This window comes from Lepidochelys kempii, chromosome 2, assembly GCF_965140285.1.
Source record: "Lepidochelys kempii isolate rLepKem1 chromosome 2, rLepKem1.hap1, whole genome shotgun sequence".
Classification (NCBI taxonomy): Eukaryota; Metazoa; Chordata; order Testudines; family Cheloniidae; genus Lepidochelys; species Lepidochelys kempii.
Genome location: NC_136381.1, coordinates 138380642 through 138403470, shown reverse-complemented (window position 1 = coordinate 138403470; position 22829 = coordinate 138380642). Strand labels below are relative to the sequence as shown.

The window sequence follows — 22829 nt, the reverse complement described above, 5'->3', positions numbered from 1 at the left end:
GGGAAAGACAGATTCTCTTCTGCACATCCCCTGCTGATGAAGTGCCTGCATGGAGATGTGTGCTTGTTCTGTGGAGGCCCAGGCCATGCAGGGGGAGCGTAGGTTGAAGTACAGATACCAGAAGGCCCGGGAAACTTCCCACCCAGCCTCTGGAGCCCAGGTTCTCAGCCACGACTGACTGCAGAGCAGCTGTGCAGCCCCTACTCTACAGCTGCTGTGACAGAAGGGAGCTGATAGGGATCCAGAGGCAGAGCAAGGATGAGCCTGGGTAAGGGGCCCCTGGGCCCAACCCGTTCCTCAGTTCTACAGCATGCCCCCTACAGTGACTCCAGGTTATTATTTCCTAGCAGGGTCAGCCCAACTGCTGTCTTCCAGTGCAGTAAGTGGGCCAAAGACTCTGAACCTACAGGGTTGGAGCCTGGTGCTCCTTGAATCGGGTCAGCCTATCTCCAGGCCACAACCAGGAATCTCCGGTGAACAAAGCTTGGGACCCAGGGAGGACCCTTCTGGACCCATTGCAGCACCAATGTCCATTCCGAACCGCCACTTTCTCAGAGCAAGAAAGCTGCTCAAAAGAGTAACAACAAGGCCCTTCTCCCCCACCCCATGGGACCGTCTGTCTGAAATTCCTCTCTTCTGAGGAGGATCAGGATCAAGGGCATCAGTGTGTCTCAGACTTTCGGACCAGGGCCTCGGGCCTGAATTCATTTGTGTGGGCGGTCCCCAAAAACATAAGCCACAGATTGGCGGGCACCCCAGCTTGCAGTGCCACTCACTCAGATTTGGCATCCTCCCTCCCCATTTTCTGTCATGATGGAGGGTCAGTCAGGCCAAACCGGAGTGAATGGTGCTCTGACCTGTCATGAAGGGTCACAGCACCACTCAGCTTTAGCCTGGCACCTTTTCTATTGGCTTGCCGGTTGCTGGCGTTGCAACCAGCACCTGTAAATTACACCCGTGCATGTTGATGCCAACAGCCATGCAGCTGTTAGCACGCAGGTCACATGGCTGCTGGGAGCATGGCTAGTGCAGCACTCAGATCCGTTGGCAGGCCGGGCTCTCCGTGTGGTGGTTGAGGTGGCTGAGGCTTGCGCTTCTCTCCGCACTAGGAGGCGGAACAGATAGGCTTTGCTCACCAGCAGGGAGGACTAAGGGCTTCTCCCTGTGGAAGAAGAGGAGATAAAGAGAGACAGCTGGTCATCCTAGATATCCTACAAATGACAGCAATAGAATCTCTCTCTCTCTCTCCTACTTCACAGGAAATAAGATGGTTGCTCCATATTATTCCTCCCCCCCCCCGCCCAACAAGTCATGAGGCTGCTCAGCTGTTCTCAATCTCTGGTATCTCAACAGATCCATGAAGAAATCACAATTCAGAATAAAGATGTTAAAATTCACATTAGCTGCCATCAATGAAGGGGACTGTGCGATATCAATAGCTGCGAAGGAGGCCTGTCTCTCTATCCTGATTCAATAGACTGTTAACTCTTAAGTACACAACACTACAAATATCCGTCCGTGGCCTTTGGTTCAGGATCAGCACTGCAAAAGCTTATAAAAAGTGCATGTAGTGCAGGGGTTCTCGAACTGGGGGGGCTGGGACCCCTCAGGGGGTCACGAGCGGTCAGCCTCCACCCCAAACCCTGCTTTGCCTCCAGCATTTATAATGGTGTTAAATATATTTAAAAGTATTTTTAATTTATTAGGGGAGTCGCACTCAGAGGCTTGCTATGTGAAAGAGGTCACCAGTACAAAAGTTTGAAAACCACTGACGTAGTGCTGTCTGAGAGCTGCTCTGTCTACCCTCTCCTGGGTGATCTCTGTCCTGAGTCAGTCCTAGATGGCAATACCCAAGCAATAGGGTTGCTGCGAAGCAATGGTTTTATGATTTGAGTCTCTTAACTCAGTCTCCATGTGTCCCCCATCTTCTACAAAGTTCATCACTCATCTAGATATTTGCCTAGTTTTAACAGGCTACACAAAAAGTACTATCAAAGTCAGAACAAACTAAAATTTCATACAATGACTTGTTTATACTGCTCTATATACTATGTACTTATATTTCAGTGTATTTATATTCCATTTGATTTCTTTTAGAATGATATAGTAAAAATGGGAAAGTCAGCAATTTTTCAGTAATAGAGTGCTGTGACACTTTTATATTTTGTACGCCTGATTTTGTAAGGAAGAAGTCTTTAAGTGAGGTGAAGCTTGGGGGGTGGGTGAGGGGGAGACACAGGAAAAATCAAACTCCTGACAGGGGTACAGTAGTCTGGAAAGGTTGAGAGCCACTGCCTTATTGCATGAAAGTCCAGAGAAGCTGAGAAATCTTTTCAAAATAGTCAGCCTTTCAATGGGGACTACCCCTTGCCACAATCCTTTCTCTTCTGGGATCAGTGGTCTCCCATGTGGATATTCTCAGTGGGCTATTGCTCACATGAGGCCACTGGAGCGTCGTCGTCTTCTTCTTCCAAGTATCTCTCCTCTACTCCTCAGAAAAGGGTTTTCTCCCCAGGAGGATTCTCAGGTCACTCAGATGGTGGACATGTCCAAGCAGATTGAAGTCGGGTTTTCCAATAGGAGAACCAGTCAGGACAGTTATCACTACATATGCCAGCCTAGAGGGATGGTGTGCTTACATGGAATCAAGGACTCTCCAAAGGATCTGAAACAAGAGAACACGCACAACATAAACTGACAAGAATCCAGGGCAATGCAACGTGGTCTCACAGCTTTGCTCCCATACTGGGACTTCCCTTGTGCAGATCATGATAGACAACACCTCAATCATGTCATTTGTCTACAGACAAAGGGGAGCAAGGTCTACAGTCCTGCAAAAAAGAAATTTACCTTGTCATCGACTTGGGCAGGGAACAATTTACAGTCTACTCATTCCCTTCACATCAAAGGCAAAATAGAATGTTATGGCTAACTGGCTCAGCAGGCAAAGTTGGATCATCCAGAATAGTAACTGCATCCACAGGTGTTCAGTTTCCTGGTAAAGGATTTTGGTTTCCCAACAGTCGATGGGTTTGCCTACGACCTTTATCACAAGGTTTCAGGTTCTTCTTTTGCTGATGGGATCACAAAGCCAAGGCAGCAGATGCCTCGTAACAAAGATGGCCAAAAGGGATTCAGAAGACAAGCAGCACTGGTAATTCCGATATCCCCATTCTGGCCAACAACACCTTTGTTTTCTGGTCTCCTTGACATGATACAAAGATTTCCTATCTGCTTTCCATCTAGAAGGTATATGATATTACATAGAGCCACTCATGCATCAGAATCCAGACAGTCTAGCTTAGCTACCTGGTTCTTGAACAGAGCCTCTTAAGCCGAAAAGGTTATTCAGAAAGGTAATATCCACAGTTTTAGCTTCCATAAACAAATCTGCTAATACAGGCCATCCAATGGCCTGGCTGAGGCTCTCCCATTCGTATCCAGTCTCATCCCTACATCTGCATCATTACCACAGTTCTTGAGTTTATTCAAGATAGATTTAGGCGAGCCCTGGCAGTACACATGCTCCAAGATCAAGTTGCTGCTTTGTCAGGCATCCTTACGGAATCAGGCAAGTGGTGGATTTCATCTTACCCAGATAGCCAGTGTTGGCACTGCAGGGTGGCTGCACAGCACAGGGAATAGGCATTGTGTTCTTAGGCAAGGTTGGTTGCTTCAAGGCTGGAAGGAAGTGCTGTAGTAGGAGTACCACACCTGGCTTTTTTGTCTTTGGGTACTGTGTTTCGGGGGGGAAGGAAGGGAAGGGTCATTGAGTATTACTCTGTAGCAACTGCCAATCGTTGTCAATCTTTAGAACAATGCATAATTCTCATTTAATGTGAAGACATTTCTTCTGACAATTTATGAGTAGTACACTTCAATACCACACAGTTCAGAACACACAGGGTGGGTTATTTGTTTGTGGTGGCACAGTTTTAGAGCAAATGGCAATCTGAAGCCAAATCTATATCAGAAAAATTTAATTGATACTGGATTCAGAATGAAAAAAAAAATTCACAGAAGTGTGGCTGAAGCAGACTCTCTTGTTTCTGAAAAGAACTATACAGAAAATATTGCACAGCAAAGAGACTCATTACTCATCTTTGGGCTAAATTGACAAAGAAATTAGGCCATGTTTATGCTTATAGTTTCTTTTATAAAAGATATAGATGATTAAGTTTTACTGAAAGTGGATTTTAGTTGATATAACATAAATCTGTTCATAAATCAACAGCTTGTGATTATGGGGTTAGTTTGGCGATTTGGCCACACATTCCACTGTATTATGGGTACTGATTTGCATGTCGATTAAGATTAAAAATGATTAAAAAAATGACTTGTAAATGAAATTCTCACATACATCTGCCTTTCACAAAATACTGGATAAGAGCTGTTGGGAGTAAAACGAAGTATGCACCTTGGACGGGTTTGGCAATGAGTGCAAAACTCAGCTGAGGCAGCAACACAATTAAAATTGGTGCTTTATAACGGTGGAAAGTGTTTGTGTTTTTGTTTTTGTTTCGTTTGGGTTTTTGCAATAGATAGAAGAATATGGTAAAGGAAATGATCTGACCATTTCTGTGGGGGGAAAAGGAAATTCTACACACCCAACATTAATTTCTGCAAAAGTCTGCCTTGCACAGTGGCGCCGAATTCCCCCAGGAGTAAACATGGACTATATGGGAGTGGTGCCAAGATAACTTGGCGACATTGGGTCAGAAGAAAAAGTTTCTGGGCAAAACAACAGAACTGAGTTGCCAGTCAGCTGAGAGAAGATAGGCCTAGCAGACATTATCCAAGTAGTGACTTTGGATAAGTGGATCGACACAGGAAGAGTTGTGTGCCGAGCCTCACTTTGAACATGTTGTCTGTTACTGCCCTGAACAGAGATCTCTGGCATCTGGAGGTGCAAGAGATTAGATCTGGACTTTTTAGCTCAAATAATATAGTTTAAAGGCAAGTACTGTTTCTAGGGAAGGCAAGCAACAGATCTGGCTTTGACAAAGAAGGCTTCAATGTAATAAAATGCAGCAGGCATCAATTCTGGGTGAATTACAGTTTTTCAGCTGTGTTGAAAGAAAAAGACCGTGAAATTGAAGGTGGTGGTGGACAAAATACCTGGCAAAAATGTGTTATGTCAGAGAGGGTAAATTCTTGTTGCTGGACACATTTACTGAAGTTTGGTCAATAAAATACTTAATAATACTTTGGCTTGAAAATGGATGTTAATAGTCTATATGCCAGAAAGAAATTTGAGTTTTTCTTGTATTTCCTCTTAAATATGTATTTACTTTGGGTAGCGTTTTGACCTGTGCGTATGCTGCGTGTGGTTGCTCTTCCTGCTTTCTCTGACCCCTACAGGGACGATTGCTCAATGAATCTTTTTTTAAAAGGGAATGCCACTCTTAGTTGTGTATTGGATACAGAAAGTCAGACCTGAAATGATGATTACCTTCATTGTGTCACAACTTAATTATGTCACTATTGTGGGACATGCAGGTTCCCCCTGCCTTTTCTAATTGCTATGGGAAAGGGTTTCACAGCAATTGGTAGGCTTAGTTTATTTGAAAACTTGAGACTTATTTAAATGTGAAGGTATTCGGTAAATTTAACATTTTTTCTGTGTTATTTGTAGCAAATATGACAAAATAATTCGGGGGAGGTGAGGGAGAAAAAATTGGGGGATCACAGCAACACAACAAAACAATGAAAGGTCTGGAAAATGAAACGGAAAAATGGGTTGAAATGGGCATGTTCAGTCTAGAAAAGACAAATGGCCTGTGCATGCCGTCACATAGCAGGGTTTCAGCAACCTAGCAGCAGTAACCAATTATATTTCAAGGCAAGGCTATCATTATTGCATAGTATTTATTATTACCAATTATTAAAAAGTAGGCTATCTCCCAGAGGTGATTTTGATAATCAAATTAATTCTGTTACAGTTAGATTGGAAGGGCTAAGTGAACTAGTGGTCTGCCTTTATGACCCAAATGGTTCTGTGATTGAAAAGCAGATCACAGCCCAATCGTGAAGCTTTGCTTATTTTTCACAGTAACCGACCTTTATTTTGATTAGAGATGTGATGCATATTGCCATCTTAAAGTAGCCCAGGCCCTGCTAAGAAGGGGAAATAAGAGAAAATAGTAGCTTGTTAGCTGAATGAACTGCTTTTTAACCAAGATTTCTGCACAGCCTGTAACAAATGTCACTGCAGTCCAAATTAAGAAGAGAGCACTCAGTCTGATAACATTCATTTGTCTGTGAAGTGTAAGAGAAATTTGAAGTTTTAATTCTCATACTCATGCACCTTGCTGTGTGCTTTGTGGTTCCTTGGACAAACAGTGTGTCTTGCCCTCTCAACCAATGGGCTTGTATGGATCAGCAGACCTAAGATTTTGTGAATCTCTCTCACACGCACACGCACACACACACACTTATTTATTTATTTAATCTCATTTGGATATTGTTAACTTCTTTAAATTTAACGGTTTATATTTATTTATCAAAGCTCCAGATTCCTTAAGGATGAGAGCAACAAATGGGAAAGGAATGCATACCATCTCAACATGAAAATATTGAACACATATCTTAAATACCATAAGGTGCACTGAATGTTCAGTATGGAAATAAAAAATAGATCAGTGGTGCAGATAAGGCTGAAGGGATGGATTTTTATGAATGATGTAGGAATGTCTCATAAAATAGTGGAGAAAATAGAATGATAGGGAAAACTCTCATACATAAATCAGAGAAATGGAAATATGCTTAACAGCATTTTCTTAATGAAAGCTATAAGTACTGGACTAACTTGGTCTCTTGGTATTGAAGCATAAAATGTGTGGAAAAAAGATAACAGGAGAGTGGTTAGTGTTGTTGATAGAAGTACCAGCAAGTGAGTGTTCAATAAATAACATGCATATTTATTTACAGGCTTAGAAAAATATTGTACTTGTAATATGAATGTCAACACAACAAATGCAATTAAAAAAATATGGGAAGGGCGTTATTACTGTCTCTGTTTTTATGTGTAAAGAGATGTCTGCAGATCCTAGAAAAGTATTGGAAACTTTTGTAACCCAAGAGCATTTTTAAAATAGCAATTTCCTCAGGGGCCTTGGATTTTTAAAACTTGCTGCTGAACTTGAAATTTTGAAGTAAATAGGGAAATTATAAATCAAGCATTCTCCTATGGAGTTGTGTTTATAATGCACTGATAAACACTTCTGATCATTTACTCAGACTCCCTTTTGGAAGCTTTTATCTTGCTCTTTTCAGGTGGTGGTTGATGTACTGTAAAAACGAACAGAGTACAGGCATAAATAAAATGTTTTTTCAATTTAAATCACATTTTTTATTTACATGTAGCTAGTCACTTAGACACCTCTGCATATTAGTGTCTTAACTTGCTAAAGTGGATGCATGGTTTCCTAATTGCTAGTAAAATATTAGGTTTTACATAGTTATTTTCTACCAAGGAAATGCACATTTGAAGTGTTGTCAGTGTTGATAAAGACAAATCCAGGACCTCAATAACTTCCTTAGTGTGGGAGTAACATAAATAGAAAATTGATAAGCAAATAGCCATTGCACTGCTTTCTGATGTATTGAGTTTCCACAAGAAAGCAGAAATGCTTTGACCAGGCTGTAATCACACATCAAGCCTTTCAGCTTCAAGTTATGGGACTTGTGCTTCTCAGTCAATGCTACAATAATAGGATATCTAGGTGCTTAAGAAAAATCCCATCTTCCATGTTTAACTCTTGGCTTCAGAGCTAAACTTCAGGCTCCTATTTTGGAAAAAAAATTGTGTATTAAGTACACAATAAGTTCGTTAATATTTTGAAAGTCTAAACTTTTCATAGGTAAAACAGAATTGATTTTGTTGTGAAGTGACAAAGAATGTATACCACAACGTTTTTAATAAATAATATTAAATTTAATAATGTTTTGCTCCAGTTACTGCAAACACTTAAGCACGATTAAAGTTTAGGTAAGAAGTCCATTGATGTCAATAGAACTATGCGTATGTTTAAACTTGTGTACCTGTTTGCAGGATTTGGGCCATAACTTTCAATATTTGGTTTATTGCCTACAACAGTTATATAAAATTCAAATAAAAGCCTTTACCAGTAGTAGCATTTTTTAAAAAAAGAAGTTTTGTAATGCAGTTAATTACAAATTTTGATCTAAAATTGCAGTAACACGTTTCTAAATTACTATTTTTACACAGTCATCAATCTCATTTGAAATCAATGATTGTGGGGAAAAAAGTAAGCATTTAAGTCATGCAGTACAATCTCATTAAACAGAACTCCCAGGACGTTGGTGGTGTTATGTTCATGGACAGAGAAGTTCAGTAAAACTATAAAAACCAAAAAAACCCCTCTTTCTGGAAGGTTGCAACATAACATTTACTTCTCAGAATCCCAAACCCTACTACACAAGAACCAAAAACAGAGAAAACAGGCTTCTCCTTAAGGTAGCAAGGCATAACTTACCCCACTTTGCTCTAAACTAATTCTTTGCACACTCACTGCTAAAGACCCAGATCGCACATTCCCTACCAACCCCCCTAGCTACAAGGATGATTTGGAAAACCCCTGAAAATTTAAACTGATATCTTATCATTTTAACACAGTTTTCAGCATATCACCATCAAAAGGACCTCTAAGAGTAGGCCCTTTGAGATCTTTGAGACTACTACTGTTAAGCACAACTTTGGATAGTGTTTGTGTAACACATGGTATTGCAATATGGGTCTCTGTCCTTCTCTCTCTGAAGGTCTTATACTGTTCCCCCTCACCATAATATTGGAGTGCCTTCCATGTACTTTCAGTCACAGCAGTCTAGTCCTTAGTGGACTTCATGGAGTCTCTGGATCTTCCTTCCTGGAGCCAAAACTCTGCTCAGGGTAGGATTGTGGCTAATCAACATAAAAAGTTAAAAGGCCGCTAATGAAGCGGCTCCTTTGGCTCAAATGGTACACTGTTGCGCAGAAGGCCCCACTGACAGCTCTAGAAGGGGATAGGCAGAACTGTTGTTGGCAGGATTACTCACATTTAAAAGTGATTATACTTCTACAAGCAGTTACCTTCCTGAACTGAATCCTTACTGAAATATTTTCCAAGATTAGCTGTGGAACCATGTGACTCTCTGGGAAGCTATACCAGATACTGCACTGCAACTGAGGAGATTAAAATAGGAACTAAAGTTGGAAAGATGAGTACAAAGTAGGGCTGTCAAGCGATTAAAAAAATTAATTGTGATTAATTGAGTGATTAAAAAACTTGACTAGCATTTATTTAAATATTTTTGGATGTTTTCTACATTTTCAAATATATTGATTTCAGTTACAACACAGAATACGAAGTGTACAGTGTTCACTTCATATTTATTTTTGATTACAAGTATTTTTACTGTAAAAAAAACCCCCCAAAAGAAATAGTATTTTTTAACTCACCTAATACAAGTACTGTAGTGCCATCACTTTGTCATGGAAGTTGAACTTACAAATGTAGCATTATGTACAAAAAAACCTGCATTCAAAAATAAAACAATCCAAATTTTTAGAGGCTGCAAGTCCACTCAGTCCTACTTCTTGGTCAGCCAATTGCTCAGACAAGTAAGTTTGTTTACATTTGCAGGAGATAATGCTGCCCACTTCTTATTTACAGTGTCACCTGAAAGTGAGAACAGGCATTCACAAGGCACTGTTGTAGCCAGTGTCACAAGATATTTACATGTCAAATGCCCTAAAGAAAAGGAGTACTTGTGGCACCTTAGAGACTAACAAATTTCTTTGAGCATAAGTTTTCATGAGTTACAGCTCACTTCATCGGATGCATGCAGTGAAAAATACAGCGGGGAGATTTTATATACACAGAGAACATGGAACAGTGGGTGTTACCATACACAGTGTAACAAGAGTGATCAGGTAAGGTGAGCTATTACCAGCAGGAGAGAGAAAAAAAAACCTTTTGTAGTGATAATCAGGGTGGGCCATTTCCAGCAGTTGACAAGAACGTGTGAGGAACAGTCGGGGGGGGGGGGGGAGGGGAGATAAACATGGGAAAATAATTTTACTTTGTGTAATGACACATCCACTCCCAGTCTTTATTCAAGACTAATTTAATGGTGTCCAGTTTGCAAATTAATTCCAATTCAGCAGTCTCTCATTGGAGTCTGTTTTTGAAGTTTTTTTGTTCAGAATTGCGACTTTTAGGTCTGTAATCGAATGACCAGAGAGATTGAAATGTTTTCCGACTGGTTTTTGAATGTTATAATTCTTGACGTCCCTTCATGTTTCAACCACCATTCCAGGGGACATGGGTCCATGCCGATGACAGGTTCTGCTCGATAACAATCCAAAGTAGTATGGACTGATGCATGTTCATTTTCATTATCTGAGTCAGATGCCACCAGCGGAAGGTTGTTTTCTTTTTTGATGTTTTGGGTTCTGTAGTTTCTGCATCAGAGTGTTGCTCTTTAAAGACTTCTGTTTAGCATATCTGGCATGTAAATACCTTACAATGCCTATTCTCACTTTCTGGTGGCACTCTAAGTAAGAAGAGGGCAGCATTATCTCCTGTAAATGTAAGCAGACTTGTTTGTCTCTGAGTGATTGACTGAAAAAGAAGTAGGACTGAGTGGACTTGTAGGCTCTGAAGTTTTACATTGTTTTGTTTTTGAGTGCAGTCATGTAACCAAAAAAAATCTACATTTGTAAGTTGCATTTTCATGACAGGTTATACTACACAACTTGTATGAGGTGAATTGAAAAATACTATTTCTTTTGTTTTATCATTTTTACAGTGCAAATATAATAAATATACACTGGTTTCAGTTACAACATAGAATATAATATATATGAAAATGTAGGCAAACAGCCACAATATTTTATAAATTTCAGTTAATTCTATTGTTTAACAGTGTGATTAAAACCGATTAATCGCGATTAATTTTTTTGAGTTAATTGCATGAGTTAACTGCGATTAATCTACAGCCCTAGTACAAAGATGTGAAGTAGTGCTAGGTTCACTTTGGGGAAAGTAGTGTTGCTCAGTTTTTGTGGCTTTATTCATAGATCATTTACTTTTTCCCCCGAGGGAATCACCCCACCTGCACCATTTGGAAAGTCAGGGCATCACGATCACTGTGTGGAGTGCAGAGTCTGCCTCAGTCCTATATTCAGTGCTTTCCACTTACTCCTCTGTTGGCCAGATTCTGTTGTCAGTAAAATCTATGTAAATCTGAATTAACTCTGGAAGTCTAATGCAATTGAGAGCAGAATTTGTCTTTATAATCATAACCCTTCTGCATTCTTAGTTCACCTTAGTTTCACATCTGAAATGTTAGGAGAATGGCCTCCTTGAAACTAGCCAGGAACTCTGAAAATGCATCACCAGTAGGTACTCATTGACACATGATTTTCCTCCTTATTCCTGCTGACCGAGGTGTTTCTGTCCACTTAAGCATCGGTCTTGATTTTTTAAAATTATTGCATATAGAGATGCGCACCAACTGTAGGTAGACCATTGAAAAGTCTTTCAGTCCCAGTCTCTGGGCTTCATTCTCCCTACATATGACAGAATCTTCAGTGTCTTCCTCATTTTGTGCAGCCATGTGTTTATGCAACAAGCCTGGCTAATATCAGAGATTTTCATTTCCTTCTACAGTCTTCTGGGGAGGAGGGCATGCGACTGAACTTCCCTGTTTGAAGGCTGTGTAACTTCATCTGACCAGCACAAGTAGTACAGGGATGTCAAGTAAGCCACTACAGTACATGGAATTCTTGAAAATGTTATTTTGGACAGATTTAAATTAAATTGGAGCTCTTTGGAAATAAGGGAAATGCACTGGAATGTGCTAATGAAGTGAGTGCATCTGTACAGAATGCATGGAACTGAACAAAATCTTGCTTTCATTACTGCTTTTAATTACAGTAGTACAATTGTGGTATGTTGGACCTTTTACTTACAATTATGTGTGGTTTTGAAACTGGCTTTCAGTTACAAACTAGTGCCCAGAATAGATACTATTGGAGTTTTGCCTGATTGTAGGTTCAAAGCTTGTATCTGCCTTCTGGGCTCTCAGTGGACCTGGTAAGACATATGGCTGCTTTAGAAGTTGGTAAAGTCAAGTAAAAATTGTGGGCGTGTGATGAAGTTCTTAGAGATGAATGTTGTATGGATATTCATCGTTCTAAATGCCTATCAGTCTTAATATAGATCAAAATATGAACTTCTGCACAAGACAGGCAACAGCCCAACTGCTTTCCACTTAATGCATCATTTTTCTGAAGGTGCATGGTCTTGAAATTGTCATTGAGATTTCTCAAGTAGGGACTGTTCTGTTATTGTTGCTAAAGATACAAATCTTGAAATAATTAGAAAGTATGAGCTATTATAAATTCAAAGTTTGGTTTGTGGTTTTGTTTCCAAGAGGGTATTATGGGATATTAACAGTAGTTAGGATTGAAAAGGTTAGATTTTTATCAGTAATGTCAATAAACCTTGATTTCACCATACACACACTAACAAATGAAGAAAAATTTCCATTAACAATAAATGAAATTTACAGATAGGCAAAGTAACAAAAATGCTGCTTGAGAACTTTGAGGGTTTGATTTAAGGATATTTATTTTTTATATTTTGACATGTATATGGTGACTGTTTTAACAGTTATAAAGCGTTAACTTTTCGAATCTGTGTCTACTGTCATTAAATAATTATTGTCTGACCTGGCCCCCTGATTTCCCACAACTGTGAACATTTATATGGATAAAAATAAAAAAGCTTTAAAATACTGATATCTGTCAAAATTATTTAAAAAAAACCCAACTAACAACCCCCGCCCCCAATTCTGCCAAGCCTAGCTTTACAGTAAGGTTTAAAACTGTTCTCTTTATTTGTTAAACTAAACTGAAGGAGAAATTCTACTGCTTTCAGTGTCTGTGTTTTTAATAGATGTGTTTCAAGGCCAGAGAGAAAATCAGTCTTTTGTTTCAACCACCTTTAAGTACAAATTTTATAAATGGATTTTATTAAATCGTTATGAAGAAAATGTAATCATTGTGAATGCATACTAGGCATGACCATGTTTCTTAATTACACTTTTTTCTGCACCATCTCCAGTTACCCTTTCGCTTTCAAAGAACAAAATTAAAGACAATCCAAGAATAAACTATAAAACTGGTAAATTTGATGTATAAATTTTTTAGGAAAAATTATTTAACAGCAATATTGTTTTTCTCTATTGTCTCTTTAGTGTTGGACCCCAGACACATGTCCCAGAGTGATTTTTTGAAGCGTTTCTAATCTTAAGTGGCTGTGAATGTGGCATCATGCGATTGCATACTGTGTGTGTCAAGAAAATGTGATCTGGAAATCAGTTGACAAACTTGAGCAGATTTTTTTCTAACTGCCAGTCTTGCCAACTCAGATCTCAAAGTCAGAAAGGGCTCCTTCTGAGGTATGCACCACCATCAAATAAAAATCCATTTAAATTTAAAAATGTAGTTTGGAATTATATGCATGCATTAAATTATCCATGAGTATACAGTTACAGGATTGGAACTTTAGCAAGAAAATTTGAAGGTCATGCACAAGCCAGAAAAGAATCCCAGCCCTCCACCTCATAACTGTAGTGGCTGTGAGATGCCAAGAGGAGTTAAGAGCCGTGAAAAACTTAATTTAGTCAGTAAAGTTGACAGATTGTGTAAACAAGGTGAGATAATGTATAGAATTCTAGCAGGTAGATTTAAGAAATTAGACAAAATATCTCAAAATAACTTAGTGTAGACTTTCACTGGAGTAAATGTTAACTACTTAAATTGTGATCATACAGGTAAGCAGACTGTAAAAGGGTTCACTCACCACTGGCGGTGGGTCTGGGGATCAGCTCTTGTCTGGCCTCATCTGTTCTCTCCATGACTCAGCCCTCCAGCTGGCTCACTGTGTAGTTTTCCCCTTCCAGGGTATTGATGTCTTGCCAGTCCAATTGTCCAGATGGTGTCTTCACCGGTCCTGAGCCACTTCCCAGTGGCTGGTAGGGGAACACGGGCTCGCCTGCTACTCCCATTTTCAGCCCAGGGATCCTGTAATCAGCAGTCAAGGTCAACACCGTCTCTACCCTGGCTGATGTTTTCCGGGGCTTCTTCCTATTCTATCCCCTGCTGGCTTTCTTCTCCTCTCCCGTTTTGGGTAAACCCCTTCCCTCAGGATTAGGATCCCAGGGCTTCTCTTCCGCCCTGGGTTCCCTCCTTCTCACCTCACTAGGCCCAGAGAGTGACTGCAGCCCCATTTGCTATTAGCAAACTTCCTCTTTTTATAAACCTATCCCAGCTGGGCCTCATCTGTAATTAGTGTTTGTAAATGTCAGGCCTCCCTGCAGATGCAACTGTGAAGGTTAATTGGCCCTTTCTGAGACACTGTGGTCCCTTCAGGGCTGGCAAGGGGTGAACACCCCATCACATCGAACTTAAAGTTAGAGGTGCCTTAACAAATCATTGTGGTGAATTCTTTTTAATTGCATCTGACTTGTATTCTATTTCAAGCTATAGTCACACAGTTGTGAATAGCACCGGGCTTTTCTGGAAGCGAATGCATGGAATGAAAGTTGAGTAGTGGCTAGAGCAGGGATTCTGGATGCTACTGCAGTCTGTTTCCTGCTCTGCCCGTTATTTGCTTTGTGACCAATGCCCTAGCTCCTAGGTGCTGCAGTAACACAGATGTTCACTAATTAAGCTGATGGTGTGCCTTAAGAAGCAGTACAGCTGTGGTAATTTATTATTTTTCCAGATAGCTCCCTACTTAGGGTTCAGGTTAATTCATAAGTTTATATAAAACTTGAAAAGAAGGCAGCTATCTGGAAGGATAGTAAACTATCACAATTGTGTAAATGGTGAGCTAAAAGTAGACAGCCCATCCCCTAGCTCTAATGTTAGTTTATATCATTACTATAATAAAGAAAATGGATAACATTTCAGAATTTGTTATCTTCATAAAATATTATGGCTTTAAACTTCACATAAAGGAAAGACAAATGCACATGAACAAATTACCTACTTTGTATTGCGGTAAGAGTATGTAAAGTGAAGTCACAAATGTAGATCCATACAGCTCTTAAATGTATGTATAGACCACTGTACCAGCGTTGTCACTCTTTCCAGTTAATAACTGCACCTTTTAAAAACTAAATATAACTTTTAAATGCGGTATAAAGAAAAAAAACTACCAGAAAGTGTATCTCGGGGGGACCTGTGGGTGTGCACTTCTAAGGAAGCCCTTAAATAAAACTTACGACGAAGGCTGTGTTACGTAGTATTGTATAGGAGATTATATAGGAGATATATATAAGATTCCTCCTGGTTAAGTTGAATTCTGGAAGATGTGTATTGTATCACTCCTGTGAAGTTTCTCCTTGTTCTGTGTAGCAGTCTTGGACTTGTGGAATGATTTGGCTTATATGGAATTAAATACTATATAAAGTCTTTCTAATGTTTAAATTTTCATTGAAAGATTTAAAGTAATAAACTTAAGTTTCGTGCGTTTAAATGGCAACTGAAAGATGTCCCTTTTCTACCACCATGAAGAGGATGTGTGTAACACTGTAGAGAATACTGTTACATGTAGAAGCTGTTGTGCAGTATGGAGTTCAGTTGTACAAAGTTCTTGGCGCAGGCACTGTCGTGTGTGGTTTAAAGATCTAGCTTATTAATAGCATAATTGATCATTTTTGTCTTTGAGAGCCTAATTTTTTTTAATTAAAACCTGTGATACAGACATAACTTATAACATTAATACCTTTCAGTGAAAATATGCAAGGATCCTAGGATTGGCTTCTTGATTGCTGACCCTTCCATTGATCTTACTACACTCTAGGAGGCTAGGAACTCTCTTGAGAAGTAGAACTTAAATGTGCTATCCATTAAAATGTTCTTTTTGATCATGTGAAGTCCATTGTTGGTTTATTACAGAAAAAATGTCAAATTATTCAAGGCCTTGTGTTCAGTGACTCAAAAAACTGCAGAATTATGCTCCCAGAGTCTTACGGGCATGGCTACACTGGAAGCTTCCAAAGTGCTGCCGCGGGAGCGCTCCCGCCGCAGCGCTTTGAAGTGCGAGTGTGGTCGCGAGCTCTCCCAGCGCTCCTGGGGATCCACCTCCACGAGGGGATTAGCTCAGAGCCTGTCCACACTAGTGCTTTAAAGCTCTCAGACTTGCTGCACTGGGGGGGAGGGGGATTTTTCACACCCCTGAGCCAGTAAGTTAGAGCACTACAACATGTAAGTGTAGACAAGCCCAAAGCTTTCATTTAAAAAACAACACCAAAAAACTCTCATGGTTGTGAAGGTTACTCCATTTGCATTGAGGTAAACCGTTGCAGTTGTCTCAGGGTATCTCTAAGCTGCAATTAAACATCCGCGTCTGGCTCCTGTCAGCTGACTTGGGCTCGTGGGCCTCTGGCTGCGGGGTTGTTTAATTGCAATGTAGATATTTAGGCTCAGGCTGGAGCCCGGGCTCTAGAAACCTGCAAGGGAGGAGCATCCCAAAGCTCGGGCTGCAGCACAAGGCCAAACATCTGCACCACAGTTAAACAACCCCGCAGCGGAGACCCACAAGCCCAAGTCAGCTGGCACAGGTGTCTTATTGCAGTGTAGATATACCGCCAGTCTCCAAAGAACCTGAAACAATTGCTCTGCAAAAATGTGAACTTCCCTCACTTATCTACAGAAAATTAACTCAGTGCCTAATGACTGTTTAAATGCCAACATAAATGTTTTCAAGTGGAAACATCAATCTAATATGCTTATCTGTAACAGACCCAACATTTCCCTCAGTGCCAAAAGTTCCAACTCTCTCCTCTCCAGCTAGGGTGGCCAGATGTCCCAATTTTATAGGGACAGTCCTGATTTTTGGGTCTTTTTCTTATATAGGGTCCTATTACCCCCTACCCCCTGTCCCGATTTTTCACACTTGCTGCCTGGTCACCCTATATCCAGCTGCCAAAACCTCTAACTCTCCTCATTACTTTTGTGGTGCACTGAAGTTATAAAAATAAATACAAACAAATGTAGAGAGTATGTAAATCAGTTCTACATCAGCGAAGATAAAATACATACTGTGCTGTGTGTTCAATTAATTAAAAACCGGAGTTTACACTAAATTGCTACAGAATTTACAGCATGTCAAATCGTAGTGCTCAGAATCCATGGACCCTGCTGTGGAACTTAGATTGTCCTTGCTGTGGAGTCCGCTGGGCCTTGTTGGAACTCTGTCAACATGTACTGTATAATCTTGCTCGATTTAGATGGCTACCGGTTTAGTAACTGTAAACATAGCTTTCAATGTAAGCTTTATTAAAATTTTGTAAAGGGAAAACTGACGTCAGAACTATCAATACAGTTCTTCGTAGATTGTTGCCTAACTAACTGCTCCTCAATTTCTTTGATAGCTTGGTTTTATTGCTTTTTATTTCTCCCACTGCAGGAAGCAGGCTCTGGAAGCAAAACAGAGAGGCATGCATTGAAGCTATATTTTATATGGTTGTCTTTTTGTTGCAGGTATTGGACTGGATTGAGAACCATGGAGAAGCTTTCCTTAGCAAACATACTGGGGTAGGAAAGTCCCTGCATCGGGCCAGAGCTTTGCAGAAACGCCATGAAGACTTTGAAGAAGTAGCACAGGTAAATGTTTCAAACATGTTAAACCCACATCCTGTTAAACAAGTGCACCTATATCACTGTTCAATGGTGCCTTAAATTGACTACTTGACATTGTAGGGTTGGGCACATTGAGTGCTCTGGTAAGAAAAAAATGAATCCAGACACCATGCAAATTTAAATTCTGAGTGTTTCCTTTAAACTTAACTTCTCGAGTAGATTTTTATTTGAGTTTTCAATTGTGCATAAAAATATTGAAAGCAAAAAGCAATGCATCCACTGCAAAAAGTGAAAATGATGCTTGCAAGAACAACAATCAGTAAATCTCTGAAATCTTTTATATCCGATTGGGTGCAAGTAGGCACACTCCATTGTTTGTAAAAATCAAACACCCATCTGATAAACTCAGTGTCAGTCAGCCATTCAACATAACCAATTAAAACACATGATAGTAAACACAGTTTTTTAACCACGGGTTTAAGTATTCACATCAATCTCATAAATGTAACAATACCTTTGTTTGGCTACAGAAACATCAATATGAAAATGAGAAGATTGTAAAACAAAGTTGGGACTTAAGGACTCATGCTCATGTTGTTTGAGTTAAGATTGACGACCATTCTCCCTGTTAAAACAAATGAGTTTAATATGCATGCTAGGTGATGAAACAATAGACACATTTCTTCTGAGCTGAATGTTTACAATTCAAGTTCTGGTGCAGGTTGTGCAGATACTGGAATTTCCATCCTGTGAAAAACTTCACGTTTCTCAAATAAGATAAAAACATTAATTCCTAATCAGAACAAAAATTCAGATATGTGCAATCTTCCATGGGAGGAACATCTTAAAAATTCCACAGTATGTATCCGATGAAGTGAGCTGTAGCTCACGAAAGTTTATGCTCAAATAAATTGGTTAGTCTCTAAGGTGCCACAAGTCCTCCTTTTCTTTTTGCGAATACAGACTAACAGGGCTGTTACTCTGAAACTTAAAAATCCTTGCATTTCAGAAGAACCAAAATGGGATTGTTTGAATAATTCCAGTCCCTGCCCCCCAGGCTCCAACATTCCCTGGCTGCTGAGTTTCAAGCCAGGCATGTGTGGAAGCTGGGTGGCCAGCGTGCCTGGTTTCCGTGAAATCAACATTGTTGGGTGGAAAACATTCAGAATATTTTCGACCAGCTCTCGCATCGAGTAAGATTACCAGTAATGTTTACGAATTCAGTTTTTATTCACCAGAGCTTTTTTTCAAAGCTTATGATCTGAGAGAAATGACTGAGCCTATTGAATACTTTTGTATGTCTGGCTTTAACTTGGAAGATAAGTAATGTGTAACTGGGAATTAATAAAAAGAAAAGGAGGACTTGCGGCACCTTAGAGACTAACCAATTTATTTGAGCATAAGCTTTCGTGAGCTACAGCTAATGTGTACCTTGGAAATACAGCATGGTCACAAAAAAGGCTTGGAAGACATTAAAGAAATGAATATATCTGGGTATTATCTTACAATACATTGAGTTGTAATTAGTGAAATCACAGCTTATAGCGCTTGAAAAGACAAGCCTTGGAGAGAGAGTTACCAGACAACTTGGAGGGAAAGCTATTGTGATACCAATCATCAAAAATGGGGAAAATAACAACGCTTGTGTAGCTGACACTTAGCTTCAACACACACGCTGCTCATGACGCTTGCACTGTCAGGGTTATCTGCTAGCCAGTTTTATTGACGAATTATCCTGGCAAACATGTATGCTAAGGCAAATCATATATAGTAGGTCTGTCTAAGCTGGTTTGTTTACCAGGGGAATGTTAGCGTTTAAATTGGGAAGTTGTGGTGTTTTCCCATTGGGTGTTTTTTGCTAATGACTGCTGGGGTGGCAGTCAGGCAACCAGAATACTGTGAAGTATTAACAGAATCAGAAGTACAGATTTAATAGACAATATAGTGGATTGATCAAAGTGTGAGTGAGGAGTCAAATATTTGTGTGTTCACAAGATGTGGGTTTTGTTTGTATTAGTTTTCCTGTTTAATGCACAAGGTAGCCATTTATGGACCTGTAATGTTGAGAGCATGTCTTAGAGCATTTCCACTACTCAGGAACTGAAACACCATGAGAAAATCATGACAATATCCTGATAAAGGGCTCAAAGACACTGAAACAACCTTAGGGCTATACACAGACACTGGATTCCATACACACTCTTAATTTTTCATTTATAGCAAATGTGTCTTTTGTTTCACATTCAGAGTCATTACTTTCTGCATCAGAGAGTCCAGACCCTCTTTGATTAAGATGCTGGAGATGAAGTCCCATTAGGTATTTTACACTGTGATACTTGAGTAGAAGGATTAAAAGAACAAAACGTGACTAAGGGTATGGCTACCCTTGCAGATGTAGGGTGTTTTGAGTTAAACCAGAGCGCAGTAGGGAAAGCGCGGCAGTGTGTGTTCACACTGACAGCTTCAAGCGCACTGGCATGGCCACATTTGTGGCACTTGCCACAGCACTGGGAGCGGTGCATTATGGGCAGCTATCCCAGCATGCAAGTGACTGCAGTGTGCTTTTCAAATGGGGGGAGGGGGAGGGGGAGGTGGAGTGTGACAGGGAGTGTGTTGTGTGTATGTGGGGGGGGGAAGAGAGTAGGTTTTTGGGGGGCTGAGAGCATGTCAGCATGCTGTCTTGTAAGTTCAGACAGCAGCAGACCCCATTCCCCCAGCCTCTCTCTCTCTCACACAGCATTCCACACTAATGGTTGCTTTGTCTTGGAGCAGATAAGCATGCCGGGAGTCAGAAATGGAGCTTTCAAAGGGCATATCCGCATTCCTGCAGTGATTCCAAAACAATGACAAGAGTGGCCACTTGACTTAAGGGGATTATGGGACGTTTCCGGAGGCTGATCAAAGCGCAGTAATGCAACACCTCGTTCATACTGATACCTGGGCATTTCAGCCAAGGTGCAACAAGTGTTAATCTTCTCCCTGAGGTGGAGTACCAGGAGCGCTCTAGTCATGGAGTCAGAGCACTGTACGTGCCTTCCCAGTGTGGACAGGTAGTGAGCTAGGGAGCCCAGTGCTGCTTTAATGCGCTCTAACTCGCAAGTGTAGCCATGCCCCAAGAGAGAACAGGGTGAAAGTATTGGAAGGGTGTAAACATCTGGGACAGAGGAATTGATCTAGGCTGGTGGTTCTCAAACTTTTTTTTTTTCCGTGGACCACTTGAAAATTGCTGCAGGTCTTGGCGGACCACTTAATGATCTTTCCAACTGTTGTTTGTACTGTTAGCTAATTATTGTAAAGTGCTTTGGATAAAAGCGCTATATAAAAAAACCACCTCAATAATAAACTTTTTTTGTTCTACAAATAAAAGCACACAATTCATATTTTAATATCAGTAGTCTTACCTTTCTAATTCGATGGATGTGCCCTCTCTCCCCCGTCACAGCAGCCACAGAGCTGAGGCTGGGAAGGAGGGCCATCTCTCCCCGGCAGCCACAGCCCTGGAGCTGGGGAAAGTTGCCTCTTTCTCTGTCTGCCGCAGCCCTGCACATCCCAAATTCCTCCCACCCCGTTTTCTCACCCCACTGCCCCCCTCCACCTACACCCTGTTCCTCCCAAGGCCACCACCTCACCTCACATGTTTGAGAACCTCTGATCTAGGCAACCAGAGGAATATTTTTAGGTGTAATGTAATGAAACTGAACAAAGGAAAAAAATTAAGCTGAATAATAAGGAAAAATTTCCTGATGCTGAGCTCTACTAGATTGAAAAATAATCTCCTCGGGGAAAGGGTGGAATATCTATTGCTTGAGACTTGAAAAACTAGACTGGACAAAGTGCTTAAATATACTGTAGGAAACAATCCTTCACTGGCAAAAGGATAGACAAGATGACCTAATAAGTCTTTTTTTTCATCTCTAACTTCTGGTTCTGTGGTGATTGCCAAGACAGGCACACCCTTCAAGATTTTTTCCCTTCTCTAAACCAAATATAAGCAGGCAACAAACATGCTTCCCTGCTTTGTGTATTCCAAATAAGACCGTTGATTTTTATACTTCAGGTCTTAACATAACAATGAATGTAATGTCCGTCACATACTCCTGCTGTTCACTTGTGTGCGGGCATATGACAGTTTTTTGCTATGAGATGCATTATGTCCTGTAAGAGTGACTGCAGATGAAATGTACTTATTCCCTACGTACACTTCAAGTTATTCACGTTTTTCCTTTGATCAGAGAACCTGGCCACACCTGGGGTTATCAGAGTCAACTCTACAAAAAAAAAATGAGAAGGCATCAACCCCTTGAAATCCCACCTGGCTACATTGCTCAATCACCTGGAGCCTCTATTAAATGCTGAACTATTCACTTTCAGCTAAGGAGCTGACAAGTTCAGGCAGGTGATCTGTCCTTTTTTCCTCCTATGCTGTTTCTCCAGGGTAATTCAGATTCCAACTCCCCAGGACTGCTCAAAGGAATCATGGAATAAGCTAGCACACAATATGCAAAAAGTGTTCATAATTCCCTGTAATGTCAGCAGACTTCAGTGTCATCACAGGTTAAATAGTCTGGTGAAAGATTGACATTTTCATCTGCTCACTGTACTGGATAGCATTGGTCTTCTATAATAAGGGCCTGCAGTATGTTTATGTATCCCATCAATGCAAATGCAAAGGGGATTTGTTACATTGGCTATAGGTTAAAATGCTTTCTTTGGCAGTTATGAAAAAGGCTAATATTTGATCACAGATATTTTTAGTAAGAGTAATGGATAGGCAATAAAGAAAAATTAATGGAAGCCTGTGACCTGTCCCTGATTTTACTAAAAATATCCATGACAAAATGTGGAGTTGCGAAGTCCCCACACCACCCGTGGCAGCTGGGCAACTGTGGGGGCTGTGGCTCAGAGCTCCAGTGGCCCCCACCGCCTATGGGGGCTCAGAGCTCTAGGGGCACCCACTGCCCAAGATGGCCAGGAGCTGCGAGATCCCCCCGCCCCCTGAGATGGTACTGAGCTGCAGGGTCCCTCCGCTGCCTGAAGCAGCACAGAGCTGCAAGGTCACCGTGGCAGGGTGACCCTGCAACTCCTAGCCACCATGGGCTGAAATCATAGAGGTCTCTGGAAGTCATGGATTCCATGACTTCAGTGACAAAATCATAGCCTTAGGTAT

At 40.7% G+C, this 22829-nt stretch overlaps 1 protein-coding gene across 7 annotated transcripts in view; it reads left to right on the top strand.

The window, feature by feature from the left end:
• Positions 1 to 22829, top strand: part of TRIO (trio Rho guanine nucleotide exchange factor) — a 403258-nt gene that overhangs the window by 177968 nt on the left and 202461 nt on the right. For all 7 annotated transcript variants that reach the window (XM_073332315.2, XM_073332317.2, XM_073332318.2 and 4 more), the window contains one exon: positions 17564 to 17686. In XM_073332315.2, the coding sequence (XP_073188416.1) occupies positions 17564 to 17686 (123 nt within the window). The remainder of the gene's footprint in view (positions 1 to 17563; positions 17687 to 22829) is intronic.